Source organism: Labeo rohita, chromosome 6 (genome assembly GCF_022985175.1).
Source record: "Labeo rohita strain BAU-BD-2019 chromosome 6, IGBB_LRoh.1.0, whole genome shotgun sequence".
NCBI classification, from domain to species: Eukaryota; Metazoa; Chordata; class Actinopteri; order Cypriniformes; family Cyprinidae; genus Labeo; species Labeo rohita.
The window spans coordinates 24,781,457-24,803,452 of record NC_066874.1 but is presented as its reverse complement, the minus strand read 5'-3'; the positions used below and the strand labels follow the sequence as shown (position 1 = coordinate 24,803,452).

At 35.4% G+C, this 21,996-nt stretch overlaps 2 protein-coding genes across 9 annotated transcripts in view; both read left to right on the top strand.

Moving 5' to 3' along the window:
* The first annotated feature begins 309 nt into the window (after positions 1–309).
* Positions 310–12,403, top strand: atf7b (activating transcription factor 7b). Of its 4 annotated transcripts, none has more exons than XM_051112868.1 (12): positions 310–448; positions 1,827–1,902; positions 2,283–2,379; positions 3,944–4,074; positions 4,179–4,337; positions 4,431–4,585; positions 4,834–4,927; positions 7,071–7,190; positions 7,375–7,470; positions 7,763–7,951; positions 10,154–10,256; positions 10,359–12,403. In XM_051112868.1, the coding sequence occupies exons 2-12, from the start codon at positions 1,855–1,857 to the stop codon at positions 10,544–10,546; spliced, it is 1,380 nt and encodes a 459-aa protein (XP_050968825.1). In that variant the 5' UTR covers positions 310–448; positions 1,827–1,854; the 3' UTR covers positions 10,547–12,403. The 4 variants fall into 4 exon arrangements, with proteins under 4 accessions (XP_050968825.1, XP_050968829.1, XP_050968828.1 ...); XM_051112871.1 differs by lacking the exon at positions 310–448 and adding an exon at positions 464–487; XM_051112870.1 differs by lacking the exon at positions 310–448 and adding an exon at positions 497–1,463.
* Positions 12,404–13,115: 712 nt separating this feature from the next.
* dip2bb (disco-interacting protein 2 homolog Bb) overlaps positions 13,116–21,996 on the top strand; it is a 46,435-nt gene continuing 37,554 nt past the window's right edge. For all 5 annotated transcript variants that reach the window (XM_051112265.1, XM_051112267.1, XM_051112263.1 and 2 more), the window contains exon 1: positions 13,116–13,377. In XM_051112265.1, coding sequence (XP_050968222.1) covers positions 13,293–13,377 — 85 coding nt within the window. In that variant the 5' untranslated portion in view covers positions 13,116–13,292. The remainder of the gene's footprint in view (positions 13,378–21,996) is intronic.

Genomic DNA, 21,996 nt, shown 5'->3' with positions numbered 1-21,996 from the left:
TAATAAACAGTGCACAGACATATTATGTAAACAAAAACTTATTTTGGATGCGATAAATCTAATGTTTGTTAACATTAGTTAATGCACTTTGAACAAACAATAAACGACTGTATTTTTATGAACTAACATGAAGATTAATAATCGGTGTAAAATGTATTGTTCATTGTTCGTTTCTCTCAGTTAATCCATTAACTAATGTTAACAAATGACACTTTATTGTAAAGTGTTACCGTCTTTTTCCCCGTCTTGGGTGTGCAGCAGAGGTGTGTAAACTAGAGCAGCGGATTTTTCATCACGTCTCCAAATCTGTTACGTAACGACTTTAATCTGGTTTTGAGTATTACCTCAACATATCGCGAGATTTGCATATTGTGAGCTAGCTGGATGAAGGAGTTCCAAAGGTGGGAACGCGGAGAGAGAGGGAACGAGCGAGAGAGGGAGGAGCAGGGTAAGTTTGTAAACACTGAAACCCTTGGCTGATGAACAGGTGACACGCAACACATTTGGATTATCGGATGCATTGCAATTAGCGATTTCAAGTGTAGCGGCACTAGTCGCTGGAATGGTGGAGGTGTCATGAGCACCGTGTGTACACTGCATGAGACGCGACACAATTAGAACACTCCCATATAATTATCGATTATAATCTTCGTACGCTGGCACTGTAGCTTCGTTTAATATAATGAGGGTGTTCTTGTTTTGTCCCTTCGCGTCGCTCGCTTGCAGTGTAAACGGGTGTTACAGCATGTTGGCTCATGTGTAGTTAGCATTAGCCTTTAGCTTTAGTGATGGGAAGTCCGACTCGTTTCCGCGAATCGGTTCTTTTGAACAGTTCGTTTGAAAAAAAAATGGGTAAAATGATTTAGATGTTACGTACGCTGTCACGTAATTGCGTCATTTCGTGGTCGGTGTTTTATCAAAAGTTCGATATTAATAAAGTAATGTTTTATTTCAGCTGTTTCTTTTAAAAGCCGTAAATGTTTAAAAAAGTATATTATTTTACTAACGTTAACGGTTTTGCATGTGCTGATAAAGCTGCCATACAATATATACAACGTATCTACAATATATTTTAAGCGTATTTTAAGTTTTAAGTCCTACTATTTTAGCTTTAGGATTAAAGTAAGGTTAATTTTACGTTTCGGTTCACTTCAAATGCTCCTACTTGTCAGTTGATTGATTCAATCAGATTCGTGGACGAATCGTTCGAACTGGGTTTGTGAAGCGATTCAAGAAATCTATTGAAAAGATCCGATTCAAAAGAACGATTCGTTCACGAATCGGACATCGCTAAGAACCTTTTAAACGAGAAACACAGCGCGCCAGGAGTTACGACAAACCTTCCGACGTGTTATTGTTTTGTTAAAACGGTTGTTATGGTTTTATTACATACTATTGTCGAGTAATTTTCTGATATAGATAATTCTGGAATGGCTTACGGAGGAAACGCATGCTAGCTAGCGGTATGTGTTGGTGTGATAAAGCTATTGGGTTGAAGCGGGTTTCATTTAGCGGAAATGTTCTTTAAACAGGGATGATCTCAGACAATAGTCAAATGAAAGCGTCTTATCATGTAATCGTCATGTACATTATGCAATCAGTTGAACCTAGCAGGCCTCTGTGCTGCAATGAAGTCTGGATTCCTGTCATCTGTCAAGAGACTGTACAGCATTTCAAATGCAAAGTTTGGGAGGAATTCTTTTAAATAGAGGCGTTATGGGCACGTAATTGTTAAAAAAATAAGTTGAAACGAATAGAAAAGGGGTTTTAAAAAGTCTGAGGTCTCATAAGACAAATCATAACTATTCTTTCTGGATGGTGTTTAGAAGTGACACAGGAAGTAGTTGATCTAAAATGGGAGACGATCGACCTTTTGTCTGCACTGCCCCAGGCTGTGGACAGGTAAGAGCTATTTTCTTGCATTGTTATTCTTAAATTTTTCTTTTCATGCCAGCCCTGTCTATTTATATAAGGTGTGTGTTTAAGATCTTTTTGGCCCTTAGTCTTGGGGCCAGTGACAGATTGTTGCCCCAAACTTTTGTTCTAAAATCACACCAGCTGTTTTAATCCCTGCTTCCACTGAGCAACTGTAAGAGGCTCCCATAGCACTGCATAACTAGATAACATAAGCCGTCATCAAAACAACAGATGGCCTGATATCATCCACCGCTTCTGTGTTTCTGGCTTCCATCTGATTTGAATTAGGATGAGACGAAAATTGATTGAAAACTTTGCAGCGGGTTAATGCATATGTGTCTCTGTTGATGTTTCTCTCATGTCAGAGGTTCACCAACGAGGACCATTTGGCAGTGCATAAACATAAGCATGAGATGACGCTGAAGTTCGGACAAGCTAGGACAGACACAGTTATCATAGCAGGTTTGTGGCCTACATAGATGAATTTATCATTCTCTTTGGTCAGAGCTTATAGCTTTGGTCATAGCTTGTGTTATAACCAGTTCACACCAGGAACGATAATAATGTGTTTATTATAAGCGCACGCTTAAGTTATGTCATCTACTGCTTTAAATGCTTCGGTTCTTTAAAGTCAGGTAGATTCTGATTGGCTGTCAATGTTTTATCAAAGAAATCATTCTGGGAGTGATTCCAATAATATAGTTTATTTATGTTGTAATAGATAAGGCAGATCCATTCTGCTTTAAAGAGCTTGAGCAATTAAAGTGTCAGACGACAGAAGTCATATAACTTGCTTTTTTGACAATATCTGATATTTATTCTCCACCAATGACATAGCCGCCTTTGAATGTTTGTATTAGTTGCTAATACTGTGTATGTGCTTGTTAAACTATACTCGTGAGTCCAGATGTCTTCACTACCAGTCAAACATTTTTAAAGAGTAAGATTTTTAATTTTTAATATCTCTTCTGCTCAGCAAGCCTGCATTAATTAGATCCAACGTACAGCAAAAAGAGTAAAATTCTGAAATATTTTTACTATTTAAAATAATTTGAATATTTTTCTATTTGAAAATATTTCAAAATGTAATTTATTTTAGCGATTTCAAAGCTGGATTTTTTTTTTTAGCATCGTTACTCCAGTCACATGATCCTTCAGAAGTCATTCTAATATTCTGATTTGCTGCTCAAAAAGCATTTATTATTACTGTTATGTTGAAAACAGCTGAGTAGAATTTTTTTAGGTTTCTTTGATGAATAGAAAGTTCAGAACAGCATTTATCTCAAATAGAAATCTTTTGTAACATTATAAATTTCTTTATCATCACTTTTGATCCATTTAAAGCATCCTTGCTTAAATAAAAGTATTCATTTCTATCCCCCCCTTCCAAAAAAAAAATTATACTCACTTAAAGCTTTTGAATGGTATAGTGTGTAATATTACAAAAGCTTTTGTATTTCAGAAGAATGCTAATCTTTGGATCTTTCTGTTCAGAGAATAATGACAAATTTGTACTCAACTGTTTTAAATATTGATGATAATAATACAAATGTGTTTTGAACAGCAAATCAGCATCTTAGAATGATTTCTAAAGGATCACTGAAGACTGGAGTAATGATGCTGAAAATGTAGTTTTGATCACAGGAATAAATTATATTTTAAAATGTATTCAAATAGAAAACTGTTATTTTAAATAGTAAAGATATTTTCTGCTTCTGGTGAGCAGAAGAGACTTCTTTAAAAAAACATTAAACATTTTACTGTTCAGAAACTTTTGACTGGTAGTGTATAGTCAAATAATATGACAACCCACTAGTGAGGACATTTTACTGGTCCTTATTAGTTAAAAAAGACTTGGCCAGAGCATGTTTTGATGTAAATCTAGTGTTTTGCACATGTTTTTGTAAGGGGTAGTTTTAGAGGTTGGGTTAGGGAATAGAAAATATCATTAACCTGATAGAAAATCAGTGGAAGTCCATGCAATGTCCTCAATAATACAGTCAAACAAATGTGTGTGTGTGTGCAGATCAGACACCCACTCCCACCCGATTTCTTAAGAACTGTGAGGAGGTGGGGTTGTTTAGTGAGCTGGCTGGCTCCTTTGAGCAAGATCTCCGCAAAACACAGGAGGAAGAGGAAAGGAGAATTAAGGGCACGGTAAGATTTCAAATAAGGAATGTGTGAAATATTAAAAGGTTAGCAACTTATATGCTCTATTTGAGAGAATTTTGTTAATGAACTTGATTTCTTGAACCTCAAAGCTTCCAGCTCTACAGACACCTACAGAGGTTAAAGAGAGGGAGGGGCCTCTTGAGATTGACTCCTCCCCTCCTGACAGCCCTGACTCCGCCTCCAGCATGACAAACAGCAAAGATGCAGTTGCCATGACAAAAGAGCCTATTGCTTTGAGGAAAGCCAAGGTTAATTTAAATTTATGAGAAGATCGATTACAGTATTCACTGTTGTTTTTTCTAGTGCTGCTTATAATGTTGTCATGTATCTCACTCTTGCAGGATGTTCCTCCACGAACTGCAGCGAGTTCCACCCCTACACCAACCATAGTGCGCCCAGGCTCGCTCCCACTTCACCAAGGATTCGACGCCATGAACCCGACTCAGCCCTCTCCCACCTCTGTTATCACTAGGACCCCTCCGTCAAACAGACTCAGGTACAAAAGCACTAGATTTGAGGGCGGTTCGTTTCAAATAGGGGTGCCTTTTTTATGCACTGTAGGTGTTGATCCACTCACATGAAATCACAAGCTTGACTTTGTGATAGGTTGTGTTCATCCTCAGGAGTGAAGCAGAAACTTTTTTTTTTTAATTGCATGAGTCATTTCAGTGTTCACACCTCTGCTTCCTCACCCTGCGTGAGGAAAAATGTCCTAAAATAGTACCTCTGTAACTCTCTTTTCAGCTCGCCGTCTGGTTCTTTTCCTATGCTGATGCAGCTTCCAAATGGCCAGACTGTTCCTCTGCTGCCCAGTCCAGGGCAGACTTCAGTCATATCGGTATGAGATCTCACACATATGCTTTTTATGGCATGAGTCAGGGTAGTTGATTATACATTTGCCATCTAACTAGTCAAGTAGTCAGTGAGGTCAGCTAGCTTATTTGTGTTTCATTTTTAATACTTTTATTATTATTAGTTTTAACACTGGTGCAATAAAGGGGTTGAATTAAACGACATAAATTCTTGGAGAGGGTTTTATCAAGCTGAGAGTGTACAGCGCAGTTAAAGGAGAAGTTCACTTCCAGAAATTATTAAAAAATGTACTGATAATTTACTGACCCCCTTGTCATCCAAGATGTTCATGTTTTTCTTTTTTCAGTTGTAAAGAAATTATGTTTTTTTGAGGAAAACATTTCAGGATTTCTCACCATATAGTGGACTTCTATGGTGCCTGCGAGTTTGAACTTCCAAAATGCAATTTAAATGCAGTTACAAAGGGCTCTAAATGATCCCAGCTGAGGTAGAAGGGTCTTATCTAGTGAAACAACTTGTTATTTCCTAAAAAAATTAACAATTTATATACTTTTTAACCTCAAACGCTCATCTTCTCTAGCTCTGTGTGAACTCTGTGTATTCCGGTTGTATTCCGGTTCATAAAATGAGATGGGAGTTTTTTTTAACCAACCTACCCTAACTGTCTTGAACTGGAATACAGTTTCACGCAGAGCTAGACAAGATGAGCATTCATCTAGCAAATAACCAATCATTTTGCTAGATAAGACCTTTCTTCCTTGGCTGAGAGCCCTTTGAAGCTGCATTTAAACTGCAATTCGGAAGTTGAAAATCGCGGGCACCATTGAAGTCCACTATATGAAGCGAAATCCTGAAATGTTTTCCTCAGAAAACCTTATTTCATTACAACTGAAGAAAGTAAGACATCAACATCTTGGATGACAAGGGGGCGAGTATCTGTAAATTTCTTGTTCTGGAAGTGAACTTTTCCTTTAAATGCTCTCTGAGCTTTCCTAAATTTATTCCTTTTAAATCATGGCCACTACAGTGTTCCAGTGTTCCAGTCTCTGGGTTTTTTGTGAAATCTATTTGTTTTATTTAATAAAAGGTTGTAGCTGTCAGTTTAGTATTATTTGTATTTTCAGCTTTCCTTTACATTTTTTTTTCATGCTTTTGTCACTTTTATTAGTTTTTTTTTATTTCTTTGTACAATTTTGTTCAGTTTTAGTATTTTAGTACTTAAATGGATAGTTCACACAAGAATTAAATTCTGCCATAAATTACTCACCCTCATGTCGTTCCAAACCCGTAAGACCTTTGTTCATCTTCGGAACACAAATTAAGATATTTTTGATGAAATCTGAAAGCTTTCTGACCCTGCATAGACAGCAATGAAACTACCACGTCCAAGGCACAGAAAAGTAGTAAGGACATTGATAAAGTAGTCCATGTGACATCAGTGGTTTAACCTTAGTTTTGTGAAGCTACGAGAAAACAAAAATAACGTCTTTATTCAACAGTTCAACAACTGTTTTATTAATGTCCCTGCTACCTTTCTGGACCTTGAATGTGGCAGATGCGTTGTTGTCTATGCATGGTCAGAAAACTCTTAATCAAAAATATATAATATTTGTTTTCCGAAGATGAACAAAGGTCTTATGGGTTTGAAACTTATTTTATTTTTAGTTACTTGCCAAGACAACATTTCTACATAATATACATTCATCTAATATTTATATTACAGCTTTATTTCAATTATTTCAGTAGTTAGTATTAATGCCATTGGAAGTCTGGAATATCTGCTACGCTTGTGGAGGAATTTGTGTTCTTGCACTCTGTGCTGTTTTTAACAGTTTTTTTTCCAACTTCTTGCACCATCAGCATGTCAAGTTAAAAATAGTTCCAAATTTATGCATTCCGCTGCACTCTGTCCAGCTGTTTTTTATACAGATGGTCTTTAAGTCGACTGGCTAGTCGATTATGAACATGTGTAGTGTGTTTCCACTTCCCACAGACAGATATCATTCCTAAATCAAAACAGTAGTAATTACTATTACCTTTACAGTATCTATTTATAACTTTTTCAGCAATATGACCCTCAAAGCAAGCTCACATCTGTTTTTTGTTTGTCTCTATGCTTTGTGTTTATAGAATGTTAAGCTTGTGTTGCTATGTGTGTGTATATATAGCTTGCCAGATCATCAAACCCAGTGCCCAATATCCCAGGGATTCCAGGCCCTCCTATTGGTGGGAGCAGCAGTGGCTCCTCCTCTCCGTCTGGATACAGTACACACTCTGATGCCAAGACGGTGAGAATGCGCACACGTACACCCACGCTAGCACACGCGGTGTTTACTTAGGTATAAATGCTTAACAATGGGCTTATTATGTAACGATTAACTAACTACAAAAAAGTAACACACAGGTTTTGAGCATTAAATTAAACGTTGTGGCGTTTCCTTGTGTTTGTGTATGGGATCTGTCTCCATCTAGAGGCTAAAAGCAGCACTATCTCAGCCGAGTCCTAGTGGACCAGCACCAATACAAAAAACTGATCAGACTGAGACACCATCACCTGCTCAACCACAGGTGCTCACAGACATCTCATACCTGTGTTGCATATATGCTAGTATTTGCCTGTTCATTTTGAATAGGGTTTGGTAAATTAATAGGTTTAAGTGGGATATTTTATAGTAAATAAGCTCAACTAAAGCATTATATATCAGTATACACTTTTTTACTGTCATCAGCTGTTATCAAAAATCAACATAGCAGCATTTATTTGAAATAGATTTTTTGAACAATGTAAAACTCTGTTTCAAATAAATTGCATATGCTGAAGTTCTCAATGTATTTTGACAGCTCATGCAATGTCTTTCAGGTATCCCCTGCTCCACCAAAAGGAGGACGCAGACGACGAGGAGCAGATATTGAGCCGGATGAGCGCAGACGCCGTTTTCTTGAACGGAACAGAGCTGCTGCTTCCCGTTGCCGGCAAAAACGGAAAGTGTGGGTCAATGCCCTGGAGAAGCGCGCTGAGGAGTTAGCGACTTCTAACGTCACGCTCACTGTGAGTCTGACAGAGTGTTGAATGAGTTTATTTGTATTTTTGATCATGTCATTGGTTGAGCCAGCATTGCTGGATCCGGCTGGTCAGAATTTTTTGGGGGGGAATGATCCTTTTTACCTTTTCCTTTTGTTTTTTTTTTGTTATTTTTTCCTTGTTATCTCTGCAAAGTAATAGGATAGTTCACCCAAAAATTAAAATTCCGTCATTAATTACTCACCCTCATGTTGTTCCAAACCTGTAAGACCTTCGTTCATCTTCAGCACACAAATTAAGATATTTTTGATGAAATCCGAGAGCTTTCTGACCCAACGCAACTGTCACGTTCAAGACCCAGAAAGGCAGTAAGGACATCAATATAATAGTCCATGTGACATCAGTGGTGGTTCAACTGTAATTTTAAATAAAGTTGTTATTTTTGTATTCTTTGCGCATAAAAAGTGTTCTTGTAGCTTCAAAAAATTATGGATGAACCACTGATGTCACCCTGCACTATTTTAACAATGTCCTGACTACCTTTGTGGGCCTTGAGAGCTCTCAGATTTCATAAAAAATATCTTAATTAATGACAGAATTTTCATTTTTGGATGAAGAGATCAGAGATAGTATATCCAGGGTTCGTACAAGGTGCTTAAAGTTTTTGAAGTACTTTAATTTGAGTTTTTCAAATTGAAGGCCTGAAAAACCCTGGAAATAGCAATATTCCTGAAGAGGTACTTAAAAAGTGCTTGAATTATTGAAAGACAATGTATCTTTTTTTTTTGCCTATTTTAGTTAATGTCATAAAACTATCGAGCTAAACTGGTAGTAGTACTGACAGTGTCATGTAAACATGGCTGAAGATACAAAAAGAGGAACAGATGAACCCAATCAATCGAGTCTGTTTGATTCAAACTCGACTTATTTTCACTTAAAGCGCTTCAGTAGCAAAAACCTGATCAAATTAGAGGAGCCATTCATTTTCAAATTTCGACATTGCTTATAATGATTTTAAAAAAACGTTGCATTACAACATGATTCACTGTTTTGAAGTGCTCAGATCAGATCAGACCTTCAAATCGTATATCGCGAATCATTTTATTTAGATCAGGGCTTTGGAGTGAGTTTGCAAATCATTTAATTTAGATCAGAACTTTGCAAATCGCAAATCAGTCGATTTAAATCAGAACCTCAAGTCGTACTTTGCGTATCGCGAATCATTTGATTCAGATCAGGACTTCAGAGCAGGTTCTTAAATCATTCTGCGAATTGAATGATTTCACGCTCCGAATCCTGATCTGAGTTGATAGTTTGTGAATCATTATTCAGATCAGGACTTTAAATTTGATTTAGATTGGAAGTTTGGAGTGGGTTCACAAATCTTTTGCTTTAGATAGGAACTTTGTGTATCACGAATCAGGTGATTTAAATCGGAATCTCAGGTCGCATGTTGCAAATCATTTGATTTAGTTCGGAACTTTGTGGATCATGAATCAGTTGATTTAAATCGGAACCTCAAGTTGCATATCACAGATCATTTGATTTAAATCAGAACCTCAAGTCGCATATCACAAATCATTTGATTCATGATCCACTTTGTGGATTTAAAATTAGAACATCAAGACACATATCGTGAATCATCTGATTTAGATCGGAACTTTGCATATTGCAAATCATTTGATTTAAATTGGAACCTCAAGTCACATTTCGCAATTTGATTCAGATCGGGCCTTCAAATCGCATATTGCAAATCATTTGCTTTAGGTCAGGACTTTGAAGCGGGTTTGCAAATCAATTAATTTAAATCGAAACCTCAAGTCGCATATCGTGAATCATTTGATTTAGAACGGAACTTTGCAAATCATTTTATTTAGATCAGGACTTCGAGTTCTTGAATCATTCTGCGAATTGAATGATTCCCGTCCGCTCTGCAGGTCCTGATCTGAAATGATGGTTCGTGAGTCATTATTCGCAAATCATTCAGATCGGGACTTCGGAGTGGTTTCACACTACTTTTTTTTTTCTTAAACAGTAAAAAACATCAAGCCTTATGTGAAATCTCTGATTGAAGTCCTTGAAAATAAAAAAATTAGTGCTTGAAAAGTCTTTGAAAGTCCTGGAATTGTAGTTTACAGTATCTGTATGAACCCTGTATATCCAAAAATGACCTTCATGCAATTTGATAATAAGACTACATTGATACAGTTGTTTATATATCCTTGACAGAGTGAAGTGTCCCTGTTGAGGACTGAGGTGACGCGTCTGAAAGAGCTGCTGTTGGCCCATAAAGACTGCCCTGTTACTGCCATGCAGAAAAAAGCTTATCTTGGTAGATCATCATCTTCCTACTCCTATCCGGCCAACATATTATCTTTATTCATCCTAAATCCCTTATGTGTAACACTCATTCTTCTTCCATTTCTCATTATAGCTGCAGGAGTGGATGAGAATGCAGCATCAGCGTTGGTGATGCCCATGTCGGTACCGGCGCCGGTGTCGGTTAACGGTCTGAGCGTGCGTGCGGCAGAGGCTGTTGCCGTTTTAGCGGGAATGGGCTCGGGCCAGTGGAGTAACACAGCTGGAGATGCTTCCTCCCAATCGCAGCCCACATCCAGATGATGAGCATGTCCTTCAGCCAATGGGAACTAAATATACTTTCAAAAGAGCGAAGCCCCCTTTCCCCCTCAAAACTGTCAGTCCTGGTGTGTTTGTAAATGCTCTCATGTGACAAATGGGAACCAATGTTACCACGCTCTGACCACACCCCGCTCACCCGTAGCCTATCACAGACTCTCCCCAGGCTAAGTAGTGACATCATAGGACGCCCCTGTCAGACTGCACAGACTAGGAAGCACTGCAGTGGAAATGAAGTCTCTTCAGTCATCTCTATAAAATACACCTTTACATATACTTGTATAGATCTTCTCACTAATGCATTGAGTTGATATTTGTCTTGTTTGCAGATATTTCTAATTATTTTGCATTTTATTCAATGGTTTTTCTAATATAATGATTCGTTGCATGATTCTGGCCACAATAGAAAGATGATACTACACTATGCAGATAAGTTTAACACCTCCTTTCTCAGTCTCTCTTGGTGATGCTATCTCACACATACTCGCTCTTTCCATTTCTCCCTTCTCTTCTTCTCTGTCTTAATTTTATTGTCGTATCTAAAGTAATTTCTCTCAGGTCCGTGCTTCTGTGGCTGTTTTTGTGAAGATCGTGTCTCACATTTAGCGTAACCTGTCGCCGCAGAATGGACTCGCAAACGCTTAAGAATGGAGAGAAAATATATTTTTATATTTGAATATCGTTATTGGTTTGTCTGCATTTTGCAATATATATATGGATATAACGGGTAGCGTAACCACGTGGACATGTTTTAGATCAGTATGATTATGATATGCTCTGCTGAATTATAGGTATCTTTAACCAAAATACATAAATCCTTTTGCATTAGAGGTTAGGCCCCCAAAGTCGAAATGCATCTGGTCTCGTAACAGGGAACACGTGCACAAAAACTCACGCGTGATGACTCTTGTGCTTGCATTTTGTGAATGTACAGTAGTTAACTAACCCGGCTATGAATGTGAAGTCTCGTTTCAAAATTATTGAAATGCTTAATAATGAATACGTTGGGTGTTAGAATGGTGTTACAGAAATAAAACATTATTTCTTTTTGGGGCCTGAAAGACACACACTTGGCCACCCTGAGTGATTTTCATCTGGTGCACACAACTAACACATAACTTATTAAGTTGTATTCCATTAAACCGTTCATGCCTGATCACTTTTTAAAAAAAATAGAATAATGTTAGTTTAAGCTTGGCTTTTGTATCAAAACTTGCTGGGGTTTTTTTTAAATCTAAATTTAAATATCTTTTTTTTTTTTTTTTGGAAGCCCATTCTTGCCATATAAGAAGAAAAAATCATGACATAAAAAGACAAAATCATGACATAAAAGTAATAGATAATTATTTCATGAAAGTCATAATTATGACATCAAAGGTCCAAAATAAATCTTGTTTAAATATCATATAGGCATGATTTTTAATGTCATTTTTATGACCTTTTGTCATTTGTTATGATTTACCAAAGCATTTTTTCTTATGTGGAGGAAATTGGCATTAATTAGTTTTGATCAATGGCATCATTTTTCCTCTAATATCATGTTTTGATTAGATTATGTGTAGATTATCTAGGTGTTTTTTTTTTATGATCCAATCTGCCATATCAGTTTTTGTCATTGACCTTCCTTGCATCTGGATTTATCCTATTTGGATGTAGAACGTACTGCTTTCCACAGTGTGTATAACTCACTGATCCCAAACTGTGTAATGTGTAAGTGAAGCCCTTAAACTAGAGCTGTAAATATGAAATGAGTGTCAGCGTACAAACATTGCTTACTGTATGATATTGACTAACTGAAACGGTCCTTAAGATATGTTACAATTAAACATTGTTGGAACTCTATCCTCTTGTACATTCAATGAGATGCGTTGAGCTGGTTTATGCAATTTTGATCACCTTGTTTTGAAGGAGAGCTATTCCTCTGTGTATATAGAAGTGGTACGGTGGGATTTGACTGCTCTGTGTATATGGAACAGCTTGGATGAGGTGCATGTGCACAGTGTTGTTTATCAGTGTGAGCAATATATTATAAACAATACAAACCTTGTATATTGCCAGTGTATAACGTATTTAAAATGAGGACATGTTCTTGAATTAACATGTTAGTTACAAAATCAGAAGACACAGGTAAAGACTAAAATGCTACAGTAAGTACCTGCTAATTGGTTAATAGCCTACATAGTTTGTTGATATCAATTATGCTGTGTGTGTTACATGCCCTACTTGTGTATATCACTTCAAAGGAATAACCTACCCAAAATTTTACCCACTGGTCTTTCAAAACCCCTATATAATGTTGTTTTCCCCCTTTTGACAGACGTGAAGCTTCATCAAAATGTCTCTAGTTGTGTTTCACAAAAGAAACTGGGCCTACCTATGCACTTAGAAAGACAAAGGTGAATAAATAACGACAGAATTGTCATTTTTGGGAATAAACATTACTTTTCACCATTGAATTCAAGATATTGAGTTTGATAAAGATGATTCTCTCTCACCACAGCAGAGGGAGCAAAATCGCCGCGGCTTCAGAGCACTGGCTCCCAGACTCCTCATCCCGAGCTCTGGTCATGTGACTCTTCCCATCGGTTGGGATTTCTCTCTCGGCATGGCGGAGATGATGGAGCTCGGTCTGCTATCTAATGCCATTTGTTTTTCATTGTGAGGAGGACACGGGTATTTTAGTTGTCGGTAAACCGTTCTGCGCCGTTCTTTCCCCCGGTGTCAGGCCATAATGGCGGAGCGCGGTGTGGATGTGTCCGCTCTCCCCCAAGAGGTCCGGGAGCAGCTCGCTGAGCTGGACCTGGAGCTGTCGGAGGGTAAGCCTTTAAACAACAACGGCTCTTCTTTTCTTGTTTAAACGGGTGACTTATGCTGGATATGTATTAAATGACAGGCTCAGTCTTGCATCCTCGACGAGAGCATCCACACACAGGTTCCGTGATGATGATGCTTCAATGTCGCCGCCGCCGCTCGCGAAAACATACTGACCTCTTTTTCTGCATCTCACTGGTTCAACGTCGCATTTATCCGCGTTTTAAACGTCCATTCCGCTTTGTTTTGCTCTTTAATTGTCCTGACATTACTTTTATATGTGTCCTTATTTACTGTTGCATTGCGCAAAACAAAAACACCCAATCTGTGAAGCGCTTTGGACATATTTATGTGATTATTTACAGGCCACGGTTATTCTGCATATGTCTCTGTTCATACTTCATACAGACTCTATCAACTAATAATATTCAGTGTTGTATATTTAGTCTTTACTTAATCTGATAATGGAAAAATATATTAAAATAATATACTGTTTGAAAACAATAGCTTTAATAATATTTACACTATATATGCTATTATAAAGGGTAACTTAATCTGTTTATAAGTAAACTTTAATGGGTAAACTAACATTTATCCTAAAGCCTATGCTTTATTAATAAGCACACTGCTTGACACATTGACAGTGCTATTAATAGACCTAAACAAATGTTTCCTCCATAAACAATCAACACCCATATAAGATTCAATGAGAGGTCATGTATGGCAAGCCGTTTTAACATTTATTGGTTAGAATGAAAAGGTACCTTTTTTTTCAAATAGTGACTATTTTTTTTGGTTTGTTTTTTATTTCTCTAGTGTGCATTAGATATTACTTATTCCTTTGCTAATTATTTCATTGCATTCTACAAAGCCCTGTCATTTAGATACATAGTTAAAATAGTTACTGATGGTATGTATTCTAATTATCAGAATGTATTGTTTACATTTTCACTAGTACTGTTAGGTATTATTTCTTATTCATTGTATTTAATATAGTGCTGTCAGTCGATTAAAATAAATAAGCAATCACATTTTTCTGAAATTAATTGCTAATCCCACCTAACATAAAATTTTTTAAATATACTTTATATTGCAATAATTTCACATTCAATCTTCAAATATCTTTTGTATTAAATTTAGTGCTGTCAGTTGATTAAAAAAATAATGAATCACACATTTTTCTGAAATTAATCGCTAAAGATCGTGATTAATCCCACCTAACGTTGAATTTTTTAATTATACTTTTATATACTGCAATAATTTCACATTCAGTCTTCAAATATCTAGAAACAACATGAGGACAGTATATTTTTAAATATTTTTAAAATTTTTTTTTATGACTGAGGGTATCACTGGTACAGTATTTTGGTATATATTTGGTATATCTTCTGTTTCCTGTGGTCATAAAGACGTTCTGCGTCTAAGTAAATGCAACTTTTGTCAAGAAAAAAAGAGACAGAAGTAGCAGTTGTGAGTGAGGTGTTCAACCCTAGGCCCGCCCCTGCGTTAACTGCGTTAAATACTTCTATCCCCGTTAAACTGGAAAAATTACTCGCCTGCATTAACACGATAATTAAATTATTTGAAAATTTGTAAAGATGTAAATTTTTATTTATAAATATTAAAATCTTTATGAAATAAATACAGCCCATTAAATAGAAGTCAACTGTCAGTATCCCACCAACAGACCAATAGCAAAATTTGAAATTTATTGTCCAGTAATTGCTAGCATCTAACGAATAGTTAATTGCACATTTAAAGAAAATGCTAGTCACTAATACATTAAAGTAATTATTAGTAACATAAAAGTTCTATGGAATAAATGTTAAAACAGCTTGCCATAAGACATGTAAATCGCTCACTCAGACAATGGAACTTGGCATAAAGTGGACTGGTGTCACATGTGATATATAGCTTCAATGTCATGCCCATAACGCACATATGCACATGTATAAAATTCATATAAACAAAGCATTACTCTTTATTTAGCGTTTTAAATGGTCTTCAGTATGAACAGTGATCCAAGACCTCAGGTGAAACAGAAATACACTGAAGAATTATAACACAGATGTGTGTGTGTGTGGTTGTTTACATTTAATGTGCCGTTATTGTCGTTGTGATTCATTGCAGAAGGGGCTCTGTTTGTTTGCGTGTGTGTTTAGTCATCCTTATGTGTTATATAAGCCTTTCAGCAATGGTGTATGAAAGATTCAGAAGAGCAACACAATATCTTAAACAGCATTACCGAAATATAAAAAGAGATTCTCATTTATCTCTGCTCCAGAGAATCGTTTGATATAACAGCTGATCTGCCATCAGTGCAGCCTGCGCTCATTCTCAGTACATCTCCCACACAGCAAATCAAGACAGCACCTAGAGGCAGATTACAAATGATGGGCTAGCTTGCTTTGGCTTCACTTACTTCATTGTCGTGTGTTTTTGGATTTTATGACAGTTGCGTACATCATCTTGTGTCCTTGCTGATGCAGTTTTGCAAACACACACATGCTTATCTCTTTCTGTCTTTGATGTGTTTTTAATTTCCCCAAGGTTTGACTTCCTGAAGTATGCGTTATATATATATATTTATGTATTAGCTAAGACTGCGTATCTGTTTCTCAAAGCCCACAATGCAGTCCTGGCACAATTCACGGTCCCCACCTACAGTCCTCAATTTTTGGCTCTTAGAGAGGAGATGCCTACTGCAGCCTTTAAAATGCCGTCAAAACTGACTTATCCAGTAATAGCGAGGTTTGCTTTAGAGTAACGTTAGTCGTGTATATGAGCATATGTTTAGCATCACACCCATATCGTCTTTCCTTTGGACTAATGACTGTATGGGTGACAGCACAAAGAAAAGGTCACAATGAAAGACTCTTTATTTCAGTCTTTAAAGGACCAGTGGGAGTGTGGCTGCTTCCGGTTCATTGCTCAAAGACCCTGCTTTGATGATTTTTGTTTGGGTTCAGACATAGTAGTAGTGTAGTTATGGCCATTTGACAGTAGTTATAGCGCTGATGTTATTTTTAGTCAGCTGAGATCATGTTGTCCTTTTATTGTTTTAATAGCAGAATAATGTGTTATGACTATTAACACATTAGCGTGAGTATTAACAGTCACAGTCACAACAAAATAGTACTGTAAAATATGATGGTATTGGATAGGTTAACATGCTGATGGCTTATTTTTTTAGACATTGAACCACACATTTGGCTAAGGGTGGTATGAATGATTGATTTATATAGCACAGTGCATTTACTTAGTTGTTAAAATATCCTTACATATAAAATATATATATAAGAATATGTTGTTAAAATATAATATCCATATGATAAAAAAGTCCTTAAAATAAAATAATAAATAAAAAAACTATCCTTGCATGTAATATCCATACATTTATAAATATGTAGCTAAAATTGCTACATTTTTTATGTATGTGCAAGCATAAAAAAATGGTTATTGTTGAATCCTGGTAATTATACAAATAGGCTTAATATTATATGAAAAAATCCTTGAATATAATATGCATACATTTAAAAATATTTTGCTAAAATTGCTACATTTCTTCTGGGCCAGCGGACAGTATTTTTGTCAAGCCCTGTAAATTATACAAATAGGCTTAATTTTTAATAAAAATATCCTTACATATAATATCCATATGATAAAAAGTCCTTAATATAAAATAATGATAAATAAAATATCCTTGCATATAATATCCATACATTTATAAATATAGAGCTATAATTGCTACATTTTTCCTGTACCAGCAGGGGAAAAAACATTGTTGTACCATGTAAATTATACAAACAGGCTTAATATTAAATAAAAAATATCCTTGTATATAATATGCATACATTTAAAAATATATTGCTAAAAATTACTACATTTCTCCTGGGCCAGCAGACAAAATATGGTTATTGTTGAGCACTGTAAATTATACAAATAGTCTTAATTTTGAATAAAAATATCCTTACATATAATATTCATATGATAAAAAAAGTCCTAAAAATAATAATAAATAAAAATATCATTGCATACAATATGCATACATTTATAAATACATAGCTAAAAATTGCTACATTTTCCTGTGCCAGCAGAAATTAAAAATCCTTATTGTTTAACTCTGTAAATTATACAAGTAGGCTTAATAAAAACAAATAATATCCTTGCATATAATATGCTACATTTCTCCTGGGCTAGCAGTCAAATTATTCTTGTTGTCAATCCCTGTAAATTATAGGTCTTATTTTTTTAAATACCCTTGCATATAATATCCATATGATAATTAAAAAAAAAATAAAAATAATAATAAAATAAAAATATCCCCCTTAGACAGCAGAAATAACATGAACTAACAGGTAACTCTGTTTTTAACAATTTTCAAAAAAATCTAAAAGTTTTCTCATTGTGCATTCCAGTTAATCTCAATCAAACTGCAGTTGTGTTATTTTGCTTAAGTAAAAATTAACAACAACAAAAAAAAACAGCTAACCAGTGTTGCCAAGTCCGTGGTTTTCCCGCAGAATTGGGCTATTTTAACATGGTTGCCTGTGGGTTGTTTTTCATGTCCGCAGTTTGAAGCGAACCCAATCACATAAACATAAATAAATATTTAGCTCCTGGAATGCTAATTTTACCAGAGGAATCCCACCAAACAATGTGTATTTTACCCCCCGTAAGGTGATTTTTCCTGAGTAAACTCCCTTGAAACTGATTTGGCTACTTTTGGGCTAATTTTGAGTAGCAATTGGGTGGATTTTGTTGTGAAAACCTGGCAACCCTGCAGCTAACTAACACAATAAAACATGATAACATAATAAAAAACTTATAATAAACTCTTATAAGCCCTGTATATTATACATATTAAGGAAAAACATCCTAAATTTATTATATATATTTTTTATTTTATTATTTTTTTTATTATATCATATTTATTATTTGTACATATAAATAGTGTTAAAGCAATTACTTCTGTGCATGTATTTGTTTACAGTAACAAGACAGGAGATGATTTTTAAGATGACAGTTCTTCAGAGACTCCACCAACAGCTTGTATTCATTATTTGTAATGTACGTGTGTTGTGAATGAAATAGTTTGTTTCTGTGTGTCCGTGTGTCTTTGTGACAGAGGAAGAGGGGTGGAGATAGGAGGTTGTGACACACTCACACACAATGAGCACCATTGAAAGCATCAGGGCTGAGCAGTCGTGATCTCTGCTTGAATTCCCAGCACATACTCAGACGCTTTTATGCTCTTAAGCTGATCAAATGAGCTGTGTGTGTATGTGTGTGTGTGGAAATCCTCTTCCATAGCTGGTCAGCATATACTTAAACTAAGGAGGCTCGGACCAGCTGTATAATGCATCTGATTGTGTGCATCTGTTCAGGTAACCTTAGTAGCTTAAGCGCCTACTGTGACTGTAGGAGGACAGGCAGGCTTTCTGAGTTGTAAAGAAAAGAAGAGAAAGAGATAGAGTGGGGGAGAGAGACCTAGGGACAAAACACAGAGAGTGAGAGATTACTCTAATCTAGGTCACAGAGCATCGGGAAGCAAAACACTCATTTACCCATGATTCACAGCAAGCTTTCTGACATGTTGTGCTGTCTCTCCCACTGACTCTTCTCTGTTTTCTCCTCTTTCCCACCATGTGATTGCTTGATGTCTCCTTTGTTTTAAAAAAAAAAACCCTGGTTCATCTAGCTAGCTCGCTCTCAAGTGCACGTCACACAGGACATGTTAATAGTTAATATCTTTTGCAATGCTTGCGATATGGGTTCCTCGCAAACTGAATTATTCACCGGTCTGTGATGGACATCAGGTCTGAAAAAAAGAGATGCACACTTTACTTGTAGTACACACATAGACACAAATTCAGTCAGTGAGAAGAGTTTTTCTATGGGCCTTAATGATTTTCGTGATGTGGAATTTTTTTTCAAATTCCGTTTTAATTTTTCAGGATTCCGTTTTTTCTGTTTACATTTTTCTCAACTCCTTTTTAATGGTTAAATGAAATGTTTTTAATTAAAAATAATGTCTGATAAATTAAAATCATGAAACTTATACAATTTCAAATCAATTAATTAAAAGTTTTACAAAACGTTTAGGGCCCTATGAAATGATTTGTTTTTTCCCCACCATTTGCTTTATTGTGTGTAAATAAAATTATGTGTTTTAGCATGTCTAATTATTTGAATACATACTTAATTTATTCAAATTTATTCTTAAAATAACCTTATGAAAGTTTTTTTTTCCCCCTCAGAAGTTCTTTAGAAATTTTCTGGTTATCAAATGAAGGCATAAAACATTAATTTCATGTATCTTTTAAATTCAAGAAAAATAAACAAACTTTATTTTTTGGTCAAACAAAGGGGATTTACAATTTAAAAAATGGAAGAAATGTTGTGTGATTATACCCTAAAAAATGCCCTAAATATTATTTGTAGAATTGCTCTGAGAGTCACATGAGCATTTTAAGCGTTTCTTTTGAGAAAAACTTTTATCATATCAAATACAAACAGAAACTTGAAGGTCTTTACAGCAACCCGTCAAAATAAAAGTTTGGTTTAACTTGAAGAAACTGACAGAAATTAATTACTTAATGTAATTATAATACTAATACTACTAATACAGTTATAATTAAAAATATTTTTTTATGGAATATTTACCAGAAAAATTATTTACCAAAAAAATGTATATACATTTATGGAAAAAAAGAGAAATAAATAAAATAATAATTTTTTTTTGTAATAAAAACCAATTAAGTAGAGATGCTTTTTATTATTAAAAATGTAATGTAACCATTAAAATGGAGTCCAAAGTTTAACATTTATTAAATTGCTGTTAAATTGTGTTTTATGATTTCAGTTAATTAAAAAATGCTTTTTGATTAATATTTTTAATTTAACCATTAAAACAGAGCAATTAAAACAGAAAAAAAAATGGAATCCAAAAAACTTTTTTTTTTTCAGAATTTCAAGATAGAAACTCGCGATTGTGAGTTATAATGTCAGGATTGCAAGTTATAAAGTGAGAATTGTGGGATATAAACAGTTATGACTATTTCTTGCAATTGCAAGTTTATATTCCACAATTCTGACTTCTTTTCTCAGAACTGTGCAACAAAAACTCACAATTGCGAGTTATAATTTCCAACTCTGCGGAAAACTTCAGCTCACAGTTCTGACGTTTTCTTAAATTGCAAGTGTACATCACACAGTTGTGAGTTTATATCATGCAGTTCTGAGAAAAAAAGTCAGAATTGCTAGATGGGATCTCACAATTGCAAGCAAAAGTCAGAAGTGTGAGATAAAAAGTTGCATTTGCATTTTTTAATTTTTTATTCAGTAATGGAAACAGGCCTCCATAGGTAACAATTAACTAGAGAGCATGTGACTAAGAAAGGTATGAGTAATAATTTGTATATTACAGTTCTGTTTCTCACCTGTGTAATGACGTTTCAGAACTGAAGATGGACATTTGTGTGTTTGTGACAGCATAAACTGTTTCTGGTCATGCATTCACTCAGCAATTTCAAACATTCCTGTGCTTTTATTGTGGCTAAAATAATCTCTCCGAACACGCATAAATAATTTCTCATGTGAGTAGGCTTTCGTGTTGTATTGGTGTGTGTATGTATGTATTTAAGTGGGTTGTATTTAGAGTCACAGTTGCTATGGTAACAGTAGAGTTCGCCTTAGGCTGGTCTCATTCATAACGAATAAAGCTAAAAGCAGTAAGAAGCCCATATGCCACAAGAACAGTAAAAACAGTATAACATAATAACCATTAAGCCGTATTACACACTCACCACACAGTATGACCTTTATTAGAGGGCTGCTGAAAGGTGAAGTGTGTAATTTTTGTGTCACAACATAATTGTAAAAATAGCTGAGAACAATGTGAATGGTGCTTTCCTGCACAAATCCTGCTGCTACAATGTTAGGGGTTGTAAGTGTTGCTATGTGGTTACAAAAGTGCAAAAGTTAGGTGGTTGCTACTTGCTAGGATGTTCTGGGTGGTTGCTAGGTGGTTGCTTGCTGGCTTAGGTCGAGTTCTTGTGGTATAGTATCTGTTTGTGTGTGTCTAGTACCTACTTAACCATATTTTGGGGACAAATTTGTACCCAAAAGTGAGTAAAACCTAACAAAAAGTTTAAAAGTTTTTTAAAATTGTAAAAATCCAGTTTTCTGTGAGGAGTAAGTTTAGGTAGGTTAATTATCTTTATATAAAAACAAGTCTATGTAATGTCCCCATTTAGATAGCTAAGTAAACTTGTGTGTGTGTGTGCATGCATAAGTACATTTATACAAAGAAATAAATTCTAAATTATATTTTAAATAATTACGATTAAATAAATATAAAATAAATGTACTTATAAATACATATACTTAAAATATTAAAGGGGTCATCGGATGCCCATTTTCCACAAGTTGATATGATTCTTTAGGGTCTTAATGAAAAGCCTATAATATTCTTTGGTTAAAAATTCTCAATGGTTGTGTAAAACAACACCCTTTTTACCTTGTCAAAATCAGCTCTGCAAAAATCATCCCATTCTGGTCGAGGCTGCTTTAAATGCAAATGAGCTCTGCTCGCCCCGCCCCTCTCTTCTCTCTGTGGAGTG